Below are 13310 nucleotides of genomic sequence, written 5' to 3'. Positions count from 1 at the left end.
TAGATCTAAACAGCCTTTGTTAGAGAATCCTCGTCAAGTCTTCACTTCGTAGACTTTGAACTGGAGCAATGCATCATGGTCTACGTAGTTCCGTGTGTAGTTTGTGTTGAGCTCGTAATCCAACAGTCAGACGTTATCGCAGTTGCTCTCGAGTGATAGTTTCTCCAAACACCCGGCCCTGAAGCACAGACCCCCCCGGTGAAGCCACACCCACAGACCCCCCGGTGAAGCCACACCCACAGACCCCCCCGGTGAAGCCACACCCACAGACCCCCCCCGGTGAAGCCACACCCACAGACCCCCCCGGTGAAGCCACACCCACAGACCCCCCCCGGTGAAGCCACACCCACAGACCCCCCCCGGTGAAGCCACACCCACAGACCCCCCCCGGTGAAGCCACACCCACAGACCCCCCCGGTGACGGACCCCCCCGGTGACAGAGCCCGGTGACGCCACACAAACAGACTGGTGAGTTTTATTAGTATCTTATGCACAGATAGATTCATCTCTTTACGACACAACCAGGAAAAAAAACCCAAGAGTCGCACAAGGCGTCGGCGCCATGGCAACGGTGCCACGGCAACGGCGCCATGGCAACGGTGCCACAGCACGCCGTCGCTTAGAAAAGGTACAAACCAAAACTCAGACATATTCGGGAAGTGTGCATGCAAATCAACACTGTACAGGACCGGGAATAGAACCCCCCGAAAAAGAAAGAAAAGGAAACAGGAAGCACTTTATATGGACACGCCCTCTCACGCACACGTCATTATTATTGAAATAGAAACCACGAGATCACACGCACGCACACACTGCAAAACCCTGATAATAATAAATATACAGATTTATAGAAAGTAAAACGTCCGGCGCAGTGCAAAGTCCCCCACGGTGCGGAAAGGACAAAAACGCACGGGGAAATACGGTCGGGAAAACGATGTCGGAGTTCGGGACGCGGCGAGCCGAGGCGAGGAGGCGGAGCTCAGATCTCCTCGTGACTCGTGAGTGGAAATGGACAAACGTGTGGAAAGTCTTCTGTTATTTGAGGATTTTGCAGTTGAAAATAATAATAATAATAGTTGCAATAAGTTGTTTTCAGTTGTTCATCTCCGTGGCGACGATGCTAGTGTTTCATTTGAATGTTTCCATTAAAGGACTGATAGTAAACAAGAGGCTAGTTTGATAGAAAACTAAGAGGTGTAAGTTTCAGTTGAAACCAACAACCTCTGTCATCAGGAGGGCCCGCCCAGTGGGCGTGGCTTACCACACAAGAGGATAAATATCTGAGTTCCAGGTCTAAATTCACAGATTGAGAATGACTCTTGGATGAGGGTCAAAACGTTTCATTTTTTCTAAAACTGAGTCCAGATGAAACTGAATCTTTTTCTCCAGTGGACCCCTGCTGGACGAACGAGGGACTACACCCACATTAAACTGCAAGTTATTTTTCATTTCATTTTTGCTTTTTGACCTTCTAAATTTGAAAGAATAAGTGAAATTTCCTTTCACAAAATCACTGACGCTATAAATATGTTTGACTTTAAGTTTGTGCTTATTGTCACTAAAGTGCTAAAGTCCAGTCGTAGTCCTGTTTCTGACCCCTTTAACTGCCTCTTAAACCAATCGTATCTGAGTGAACGTAAACTATCAAATCTGGTGCCTGATCCAAAAGCTCCGCCTCCAGATCGCCCGGGCGTCGCCGCGTCCCAGAGGAACGAGTTATTGACTGCGCGCGGCTCGCTCACGCCCACATTTATACAGTGGGACATGTCTGCGCGATCCCTCCGCGAGCCCCGTGTATAAAACCTCCTCCTCGTCGTGGTCGTTGTCGTGGTCGTTGTCGCGGTGACGGTGAGCGGGAGGACATGGCTCCGTCGACACAGAGGTAAAGAACCCGTCGTCGCACACAGCCCCGTGTTCGGACGCGGCGTTTACAAAAAAAGTACAAAACGTTCGGTCGCTCGGAACCCGGGCGTTTGGCGGGCGCGAGATATGGCAGGAGGAACTGTGCGTCGCCTTTGAACACTTTAGCGCCTCCGCTTTACGGTTTACGGCGCGCGCAATCAGACAAACTCAAGTAACTGAATTTAAACACGAGTAACTGAACTTAACGGACACATTAACTGTAATCATCTTTAAAATTGTCTTGTTCCTTTGCTTTGGCGTCACGTGTTTAGAACTTTAAAATAACGTATTGAAAACCACACGCTCTCTCGCGGTCAGGCGTTCCCTCGGCTGCATTTGCATCTGCGCCCCATCTACTGGCGGCAGAGGGAATTACCACTGGGAAAATAAACAAAAGCTAGCTCGCCCCGATGTGGCAATGCGAGGTGAAGGTGATCCGAGACCTCCAGATCTCTCTCTCAGACGTCGCCCATCTGAGAAACGGTAGCGCGGGTGTTTTTGTGAACGAACGGCGTGAACGAAGAGAAACGCAACTCCAGCCGGGTTTTGGACGAGGAACAAGGTCAGAACAGGCTCAAAAGAGAGAAAGAAGCCAGTTCTGCCTCATAATGTGTCCTTTAAGTTAAGTTCATTCTCTTAATTTTTAAAATCCGGTCTCGACTTGACGTTTTGTCTGATTACATTGACTCTAAATAATAAATCTGATGTGAAAATGTTCAGTTTTAAAGGAAATGAATGCAAAAATCAATCAAACAAACTACCAGCCCCTTTAATAATAATACGGTATACTATAATGTATATAATTGTCTTTCATTAAATTGTTTTTTTAAATGGCTTAATCATTTTTACAGGCACAAGTCAATGCAACAAAGACGAGTAACAGAATTTCAGTGATTCATTTCAAGGTTAAATGTCTGTGGCAGTGTTTCCAAACCAGCCACGCGGCGCCCCCTAGAGGGACGTTTGGATATCGTTGTGTACTTGCTCTACTACGGAAGGAATGTACGAGTATTTTTCAAACTAGACACAGTATTTTCCCCAGTTTTCAGGAACGGGCAGACGAAATAACACGTAGATTGTCCGTTTGAGTCGCGTCGTTTCCAAACCGTCGGCAGCGCGTTCGGAACGTTTCGGGAATCCCACTGAAATTATGTCACTTTTTTTTTTTTTTTTTACAGTATGATTGATTGACATGTGCCCGATTACGGTGGGAAAACTCGTAAAAAAAAACCCAACCCAAATACGATTGGTCTGAATTAAGGCGTGTTCATGGAATACTGAGAACTGCATTAACACATTACATCCTGTCTTAAAACGGCTCGGCACAAACGCGCTTTTTACGCCTGTCGCTTTGAGGTTTGGACGCTTACGTTTGCCGCAGAGGGTACTGACCGTGCGTGCCGATTCAGCCGGGCCACAAATACAGATCTACGGGCCGCATTTGGCCCCCGAGCCACAGTTGGGACGGCTCCGCTTTAACGCGCGGCCCAGATCCAGACCTCAAAGTGTCGACAAACAGCAAGATCTCGACATTTTCCGAGACAATCGTGTTCCAGCAACGCGCCGACGTCACCGGCGGAGGCTCGAGCGCCGCACACAACGTGACCGGAGCGTCGGAGAGCCTGAAACGTCGCTCGCAGATTACCGGCGGTCCATGGACACGCCTCGCCGCAGAGCGCGTCGGACTCGCGCGAGCGGCCGGATGCGCTGACGTTGCTTCGTTTATTCATTTTTTTTGCTTGGATATTTCACACTTAAAAACGACATTTGACACGTTCCAAAGTACAAAATGCGTGTTCACAGTATGATTGAGGAGTAATAATTAGAATATTCATATGGCACACTGTACAAATATATCCACAACTAAGGCTTGATTCCACGTCTGTGTTAAAAATATAGAGACTCCATATACATTAGCTCGGGAACTACTGTGAATACATCTATAGTCTAAGTGTACAGGGGGAGGGAGACATCATAAATATGTGAGAGAGTATTTACTTTCTAATATAAGAGTACGCATCAAAGTCCTGCCTCGGGTCACGTGTATAAAAGTACTAATAAAGTCCGAAGCAGGATTTCAAAATGGCTTTTCCAACACATTTGGCTGTGAGTTCGACGTAAACGAGAAAACCGTGAAAAAAACCAGAGGAACAAAAAGTAAATAGACAGCGCTGCGTTCAGGTCCTGCTCAGGGCGGTGTTTCAGTTGTACGCGAGGTGTGTTCAGGGACAAAACGCTCTTCGACTGTTTTTAATACAGGTCCATTCATAATAACGCTTTTGTTTCAGGATTAGCATGTGATGTGTCCTCTCGCTCTTAAATATCCAAATATAACTGCTGTAAAATGGAGTTTTCCAAGTATATTCCGAGCACTTTAATCTGAATATTTAAGCTACATTTGGACAAGCGCAACATACGTTCTCTGGATGAACACGGTCTAAATCATGATTGAATTGTACTTTTGCATCCAAGTTTGCGCGCGGATGAAGTGGAAACGGCTGTTGCTAACGCGCTTCGCCAGATTTGTTTCGCTCCTTAGCTAAAAACCCCGCCAGAGATGAATTTAGTCATTTTCCCACGTCTCTGTGACTGCATTCTCACTGCGACTTCAGCAGGATACAGTCACTCTGAGCCTGGAGTCCCATGACGTACGCGTCCGGCAGCGTCCGCGCTTGACCCGCCGCGGCCCGGGAACGTGACGGCGGCGGAGGAGAACGTGACGGCGACGGAGGAGAACGTGAACGCAGCGGCGTGTCGGAGCGTCGGAGTAATGCCCTGTTTGACTGTGGCTGAAACCAGACGGAGCGGTCAGTAACAAAGGGAACTGGCCGCGGCGTTCTCTGTTGGCGGTCGAGGAAAAGGCCGGGCTCGAGCAGCGGCAGGACGCAACCCATCCCGGGACAAATGCAGCGGTCGGGCCAAATGTCGCGCCGATAGTTTGGCTTTCTGGCCTTAAATCTCAGACAATGTTTTAGTTGGAGCTGATCGACTGTTTAAAATGAAAGACTTAAAGCTTCGTGGCCATTGGTCCCGAGTTATACATGCGTTCGCGGTGAGGTCATATATCCGGGACTTCCCCATAGCGGCCATTTTGAAAGGGGCATGCGATATACTAGCAACCAACACGACTGCGTCCTTTTCTAGGGCATCATGAGCTACGAATACTTTGATTCTTTAGACGGCAAACTAAGGTACAGGACAAAGCTCTCATTCCTTGGTCTGACAACAGAGCAATGACCTTACAGAACAATGACCTTACAGAACAATGACCTTACAGAACGCAGGGTTTTGGCATTTTGGCCTCATATTTCCTGGATTTCGTATGTAGCAGACGTGCTGTTGTGCCCCTTTCAAAATGGCGGACTCGGTTGCTACTGTACAAGTTCCCGGATGTGCAAACGCATGTATAAGCAGTGCTCATCAGCCATTGGACAATCTGTATTCATAATAACTACACCTTAATGAGCCGTAATAAAGCATGAACAAAGTCAATTCCTAATAAATACATTTTAAGCTTAAGTTTGGGCTGAAAACAGCCGCATTTTGGACATTAGTTAGCCGTTAATTTTAGAATTAGGTTTAATATCTATCAAGATGTAGAAATTATGTTGGCCATGATAATCAGGACACAAAATGTCAATATTGTCCCGTGTTTAGTGTCACAATGTGCTCATTTTGACCAAAAAAAACGTGTCCCTGTAGATTCTCTGTTAGTGTAAAATGCTGAGATTATTTTTGCTGCTTTACTTCTTTGTCGTAATTTATTTGCATTTTTGTCTTGCACGTTTCTTATTTTCCGGTCTATACGTCCCCTGCCGGGCCTTTTCTCCGACCGCGGGACAAAGAGCCGCCGCGGGTGATCGACGGTCACCGTGAACGGTAAAAACCCACAATTCCGACTCGCCGCGCACTTCCTGGTTCACAAAGACGAGTGCAAACAGCGCCCCACTCTGGCCGTTCTGTGGCGTGTGTTACAGTGCGAGGTGTGCCAGTGTGCCGCGGCGCCCCCTACAGTCTGGTCTGCGCCTCGGGGATGTAGATCTCGATGCTGTCGGCGCTCTCGGTGGCGGAGTTCTGCCGGACGGAGGCGGCGCGCTTGGCGGCTAGGAGGCGCTTGCGAGCGTCGTGCCGCTGCTTGTCCGAGCTCTCCAGGGAGCGGTCGCGGGCCAGGGGCGGGTGCGTGGGGCCCTTACCCGGCTTTTTGGGCACCGGTGGGGGGAGGCGTCTCTCCTGGAGGGGAGGGGGGAAGGCAGGGGGAGGGGACAGGGGAGAGGTGAGGAACAGAGCACAAACCAGCGCGACTGTGTGTGTGTCCAAGGATCGGAACACGCCGGACAATCTTAAGGACAAAAGTTATGCAGAATATGTGCAGTTTTTAGCCTTTAATCGAGCTCTAGAGGGAGTTTATTTTGGCGTTTGATGTTTTACAACTAAAAACGAGAAAGAATTTTATGTCTCTGGCTTTAAAACATGTGAGAAACTGAGCTTAGGCCACCATCTACTGGCAGCAGAGGGAACTACATATTTGAGACGTATACATACACAATATGGTCCTGATTTTAGTCCTGGTTTAATTCATCGACCTGGTTTAGACCTGGTTTAGACCTGGTTTGGACCTGGTTTGGACCTGGTTTAATCCTGGTTTAGTCCTGGTTTAGACCTGGTTTAGTCCTGGTTTAGTCCTGGTTTAGTCCTGGTTTAGACCTGGTTTAGTCCTGGTTTAGACCTGGTTTAGACCTGGTTTAGACCTGGTTTGGACCTGGTTTGGACCTGGTTTAGTCCTGGTTTAGTCCTGGTTTAGACCTGGTTTAGTCCTGGTTTAGTCCTGGTTTAGTCCTGGTTTAGACCTGGTTTAGACCTGGTTTAGACCTGGTTTGGACCTGGTTTAGACCTGGTTTAGACCTGGTTTAGACCTGGTTTAGTCCTGGTTTAGTCCTGGTTTAGTCCTGGTTTAGACCTGGTTTAGACCTGGTTTAGTCCTGGTTTAGACCTGGTTTAGACCTGGTTTGGACTTAGTTTGGACCTGGTTTAGACCTGGTTTAGACCTGGTTTAGACCTGGTTTAGACCTGGTTTAGACCTGGTTTAGACCTGGTTTAGACCTGGTTTAGGCCTGGTTTTGACCTAGATTAGACCTGGTTTAGACCTGGTTTAGTCCTGGTTTAGACCTGGTTTAGACCTAGTTTAATTCTGATTTAGTCCTGGTTTGCACACATTAAAAAAAACTTTATTTCAGAATCTTTATCGTTCTGTGTGTCACTTTCTTTAGTTTTTGAAACCTATTCATTTGTTAATCGTTCTGTCAGATCCGTCACATGAGCTGCTCATTCTTCTGACACGTTAATTCACATGACGTTTGACGTGAATGGATCGTTCGAGATCGCTCTGCCTCCATTTCCATTTCAGACACTTTTACTCTTCCTCATTTAGCTCTGTATTGTCTTGTATTTGCATAATTCAGCTCTGTCTTGTGATGATTCTCGCTCATGTCCCACACAGGCTTCAGCTGCACCAGGCTGAATTTAGGATCAGACTTTGACACTTTGAGGAGCTCGTTGACAGAATGTAAATGATGCATATTTTCTCAGTCATTTTGAACAAGCTTTTTGCACCGGCGAAAGAGATTTATCCATGATTTTGGTTAATAAACGATATATCTATCTATTCATTGACTAATAAAGAAAGATAATACATGCAGTAGATGCAGAGCTTGTTCCAATTTATACATGTAATTATGTGACATTTTCAATGCCTTACAATAGACTTTATGTTGCATATTTGTGCACATTTAACAGTCACACAGCTTTTGCAATCATTCCAGTTTGGATGATTTTGCACCAATCAATGTTTGTTTCTTGAAAAACACATTTGATCCAAAGCACGTTTCCTGTGGAGCGGTTTGGCACAGATCGGTGCAGCTCAAACACGGGACAGAAAGAATACGAAACGAACCGTCTCCGTCCACAAAGAAACGTGTGCCAAGGTTTATGGACACACACACAGTAAGCAGCAGCAGCTCAGCAGAAGGACGCAGGAGAGAGGAGACAGGAGAGAGGAGAGAGGACAAGAGGTAGGAGACAGGAGAGAGGAGACAGGACAAGAGGAGACAGGACAAGAGGTAGGAGACAGGAAAGAGGGGACTTGGGAGAGGAGAGAGGGGCTAGGACAAGAGGTAGGAAATAGGACAAATGAGGTAAGAGAGAGGAGCTAGGACATAGGAAATAGGAGAGAGGAGCTAAGACAAAGAAGGTAGAAGAGGAGCTACGACATAAGAGGTAAGAGAGAGGAACAAGGACATGGGAGGTAGGAGACAGGAGCCAGGACATAGGAGGTAGGAGACAGCGCACATTTAGATGGAGAGCCAGAGCAGTGGAGTTGGTGCATGGCGAGTGGCCTTCACTGTCGACACAAAAAACAGGAGAAACCATGAGCACGATGAGCAGCCGATGGGATGGACCACAGCTACAGGCCACGCCCACAGCCAGAGTAAAACACACACACACACACACAAACACACACACACACAAACACACACACACAAACACACACAAATAAATGTATGTTCTGTTCAGAGACAGCAGAGGGCAGCAGAGGGCAGCATTCAGGTCGAACATGCACTTCACGCTCCAGAGCTCGTGGTTGTCATGTATTGTTATCGTCTTTGTGCGTCTGTCGTGTCGATTCTAACAGACCCGTGACGTGAAATGTCGTAAAGTCGTGTGTCCGCTGCAACTGCAAGAGGTTTGGAAGTCACGCGACAAGTTTTCCGTAGTTTACATCAGACGTTCTTCAGCGTTTATCTGAGCGAACAGCGGGCTCTGGGCTCTGCGTGGTCCTCTGGAGGAGCGGAGGCTAGCGCTACATGCTAACTGTGTTCTTGTGTCTGTTAAAAGTTACGGGGCCCAGAGGAAGACCTGAGGCTGAGGGACAGACTCCACACCAGGAGAGGCCCCGAACATGAACAGAACCAACTCTGGAGCTGAGCTAAAGACCCATCCAGGACTGACGCTGCTTCAGATGTTCTGCAAGTTCCAGAGGGAGATTTCAACCTTAAATAGACTCGACGAGAGGATGAAGAAGGCTGGACATGTCGTGGGGCAGAGTCATGACTGTTCTGGACCCCCTGCTCCACAATGTGCTGGTCAGATGCAGGCGCTCGCTCTGAGGGGCCACAGGAAACCCTGACCCTTTATACACAGATTTTACCCTTGTTCCTTTGAGAAGTGAAGTGGAAAATAGGCCATGTCATGTCATTGTGTCTATGTTGTTTTTCTGTGTGCAGATGATACATGTGAATATAAGAATATGTGTTACTGATAAATGTGGTCCATACTCTGCATCGTGGAGTCATGGGGTCAGGACGCTGAATGTGTGTCAGGTCACCTCCGATTGAGGGTCAGATCAGCTCCGATTGAGGGTCAGATCAGCTCCGATTGAGGGTCAGGTCACCTCCGATTGAGGGTCAGATCAGCTCCGATTGAGGGTCAGATCAGCTCCGATTGAGGGTCAGGTCACCTCCGATTGAGGGTCAGGTCACCTCCGATTGAGGGTCAGGTCACCTCTGAATGGGATAGCTGGAATCGTTGCACCCGTGATGGTTGTTCTATCTCTTTTGGAGCTGATTTGATTGTGATGACGTGCGTACGTGTCAATGTTTGTCACTGCCTTTAAAAACATGTGTAGTGTCATTGGACAGAAACCTTTGTCAGGGAAAGTGATTATTTGCTGTGCACGAGTAAATAAAGATCCACCTTTTGAGGAAGACAAACTCTGTTCTGCTTCATCTCTTTCTGGTGATTGTTTGCAGAAGTTTCGTGAATGAAGTCAGACACAGAACAGCAGCCGCACCGTGAATGAACAATGCACCAAACTGTAACGCGGTGCTTTTCAATAGTTACAGATGTTTTTCCTAATATCAGTTCCTTTGATCGTTGTTCGGTCAACATGACCTCTGTGAGACCTACATGTTGGCTGTGACGGTTTAGGCGCAAACACATATGCACAGACAGACAGCAGCAGCCTGGGGCAGACAGGGGGCGCTGTACCTTCCTGTCGGGAACCTCCAGAGGTCTCCAGTTGTTGGCTCGGAGCTGGTGGAGCTCGTCAAACTTCAGGCTGATGTTCTCGATGGAGAGCTGCAACATGTCCCAGAAACCGGCCAAGTCTGAGGCCACAGGGCGAGGATGAACGCTGTGGTTCTGAGGGAGGAGAGAGAGAAGAGAGAGAAGAGGATGAACGCTGTGGTTCTGAGGGAGGAGAGAGAGAAGAGAGAGAAGAGGATGAACGCTGTGGTTCTGAGGGAGGAGAGAGAGAAGAGGATGAACGCTGTGGTTCTGAGGGAGGAGAGAGAGAGAGCAGCGGCTCAACTCAGAGCTCTAAGGGACCAGCTTCCCATGCGGAGGAAACTCGAGCGCTTGTATCTTCGGTGAGGGGAGAACGTAGACTGACGTGAATCGAGAGCTTCACATTTCGACTCCTCCTTCAGCCCCGCCCACATCACTGCAGACGCATCATCGCTCCAACTGTCAATCTCACGCTCCGTCCTTCACTCTTTCTGAAGACCCTGAGAAGACCCTGAGCAGACCCCGAGAAGACCCTGAGAAGACCCCGAGAAGACCCCGAGAAGACCCCGAGAAGACCCCGAGAAGACCCCGAGAAGACCCCGAGAAGACCCTGAGAAGACCCCGAGAAGACCCCGAGAAGACCCCGAGAAGACCCCGAGAAGACCCCGAGAAGACCCCGAGAAGACCCTGAGGTACTTAAACCCTTGAAGGACCACCCAGAGCTCCATGGAGGGTTGGACACGCTCATGTTGGATATGCATGTGTTTGAACAGAACTCACCAGGTTCTCCTCACAGAGTTCTCTGAACTGTTGGAACTTCTGAGACATGAGGAGCTGAGCACTGCCCACCGCACTGCGCATCTTCCCCAGAACTGAAGTGAGAGAGGGAGAGACATCTCAGTTCCAGTCCTTCAGAGATCAGAAGAACTCAGAAGAACTCAGAAGAACTCAGAAGAACTCAGAAGAACTCAGAAGAACTCAGAAGAAGGTGATGGATGTGAAATGAACTCACTGTCTTCAGGCAGAGCGTTCTCCCTCTGGTCCTGCTCGATCTGTCTGCACCAGCCCTCCATCCGCTCAGACTCAGCCTGGAGCAGCTTCAGGAACCAGCGACCGTCCCTCTGACACACGGACCTCTGCACCGCCTTCAGGAACAGCACGGACAGCACACGGAAAGACACGGGAATATCACACGGAACGAAACACGGAACGACACATGGAACGACACACGGAATAACACACAGAATAACACACAAAATAACACAGAATAACACATGGAAAGACAAAAGAGTCAATCAGACCCATGTCATATTAGTTACAGCGTTGCCGTAGTGATGGCCAAAACCTCCCATGTTATTCCAATGGGAAAATCGCCCAATCCCTGATTTGAACATGTTTCATACTTTATGAACTCTTGGGCATTGGCCTGACCGAACATAAATTTGGTGGAAATCATCTTGAGGAGCAAAAAGCACGAAGAGATATCCGCATGTTTCTCTCATGGTCTTTGTGCGGCGCAGCCGCTAACTTTTCCCAAAAATATTGGCATTTTCAGTCCACAATAATGCCCATATTAGTAACGGAGAAGGTGCGATAGTGCCACGGACTCGGCAGTGGGCGTAACACAAAGAGGCAGATTGGGCCGATCACTGCCGCTTGCAGCTTTATTTATTATTTTAGAAAAAGGTTCAGTTGTATCATTTGGACAAAACGTTTCGACTCTTATCCAAGAGTCATTGTCAATCTGGGAATTTAGACCGGGAACTCGAATATTTATTCTATTCAGCGGTAAGCCCTGCCCACTGGGCGGGACCTCCTGACAAAAAGAAAAAGGTTGTTTGTTTCAACAGAAACTTACACCTCTATGTTTTCTATCAAACTCGCCTCTTGTTTACTATCAGTCCTAGTGTTATCAGCCTCCTATTGTTCCTGACTCACTCTCTTTCTCTTCCCTGAGGACCTGATAAGCATCCGAATGCCCTGGACGTCGACTTCTCCAGGGATTCAAGATTCCATTATAGACTACAGGAAGGTTTAAACCCCTGTTCCTATTTAAAGAAGGTCTTCATTTTTAAACAAAAAAATAAAAAATGAAATAAAAAATGTGTTATTATAATTATTTTTTAAATTCTTGTCCTGGTCTTGCGCTTGTGTGTACGTCTAAAACTCACCTCGAGCAGGGCAGAGCTGCTGTACTCCATGTCCAGCGTGTCCTCGTTGACGCTGTCGATCCAGGGGTCCGGCGGGGGCAGGATGGACGGGTCGAAGCCCACCTCGTCGTACTCGTCTGAGGCACAGGCGTGGTAGTGGTTCCCAGAGCCCTGGATGCTCACGGTGGAGGTGGACGGAGGAGCGTCTCTGGACTCTCTGGAGCCTCTGGAGCCTCTGGAGCCTCTGGACTCTCTGGAGAACTGTCTGGAGACGGGACCCGACGACAGAATGTCCAGGTCTGTGTCCGAGGTCAGAGGAGTGTCCAGCAGGTCCGCGATGTCCAGGTCAGCCTGAAGCAACATGGACAAGTGTGAGGGGCCCGGGCACGTCAGGGGCCCAGACACGTCAGGGAAAGTGCACATTATACATTAACCTTATATATTTTATTTTGGACATTTTAAAGTACCGTATTTTCCGGACTATAAGTTGCACCTTTTTTCATAGTTTTGGCCGAGGTGCGACTTATATGTGATATTATTCATTATTTTCACACTGACAACCACAAGAGGGCGCTCTAGGCTCTAAGCGACGCAGAAGAAGAATCTGCACTTCCTCTACCTCTGGAGTTTGTGGAGTTGTTTAGAAGTGACACAGAGGAAGAAGAATTCAATGGATTTAGTGATTTGGGGTAAAACTGATGCTTTGCTAAACTTGTTAGCATGTTCTTTATGCTATAGTTATCTGAATCACTGTTCATATGTTACGTTAACATACCAGACACTTACCACAGTTCTGTCTGTGCCTCATGTAGCTGAAGGTGTTAGCGTTAGCATACGTCATGTAGCTGAAGGTGTTAGCATACGTCATGTAGCTGAAGGTGTTCGCGTTAGCATACGTCATGTAGCTGAAGGTGTTAGCATACGTCATGTAGCTGAAGGTGTTAGCGTTAGCATACGTCATGTAGCTGAAGGTGTTAGCGTTAGCATACGTCATGTAGCTGAAGGTGTTAGCGTTAGCATACGTCATGTAGCTGAAGGTGTTAGCATACGTCATGTAGCTGAAGGTGTTAGCGTTAGCATACGTCATGTAGCTGAAGGTGTTAGCGTTAGCATACGTCATGTAGCTGAAGGTGTTAGCGTTAGCATACGTACACCATGTTCTCTCATCTGTTATTATTTTAAACTGCATTTACAGAT

At 48.0% G+C, this 13310-nt stretch overlaps 1 protein-coding gene across 1 annotated transcript; it reads right to left on the bottom strand.

Annotated features, from left to right (window-relative positions):
- Positions 1-5833: 5833 nt before the first annotated feature.
- LOC140355686 (disks large-associated protein 1-like) lies at positions 5834-12476 on the bottom strand. Its single transcript, XM_072440343.1, has 5 exons — positions 12135-12476; positions 10976-11108; positions 10744-10835; positions 9946-10098; positions 5834-6132 (listed from the first exon to the last, which is right to left on the bottom strand). Exons 1-5 carry the CDS (start codon positions 12474-12476, stop codon positions 5911-5913), a joined length of 942 nt encoding a protein of 313 aa, XP_072296444.1. The 3' UTR covers positions 5834-5910.
- Between the last annotated feature and the right edge of the window lie 834 nt (positions 12477-13310).

This window comes from Eucyclogobius newberryi, unplaced genomic scaffold (assembly GCF_026437365.1).
Source record: "Eucyclogobius newberryi isolate DKJ021-1_F unplaced genomic scaffold, fEucNew1.0.hap1 SCAF_12, whole genome shotgun sequence".
In the NCBI taxonomy this organism is placed as follows: Eukaryota; Metazoa; Chordata; class Actinopteri; order Gobiiformes; family Gobiidae; genus Eucyclogobius; species Eucyclogobius newberryi.
The sequence above is the reverse complement of the archived record's forward strand: the minus strand, read 5'-3'. Positions and strand labels throughout refer to the sequence as shown.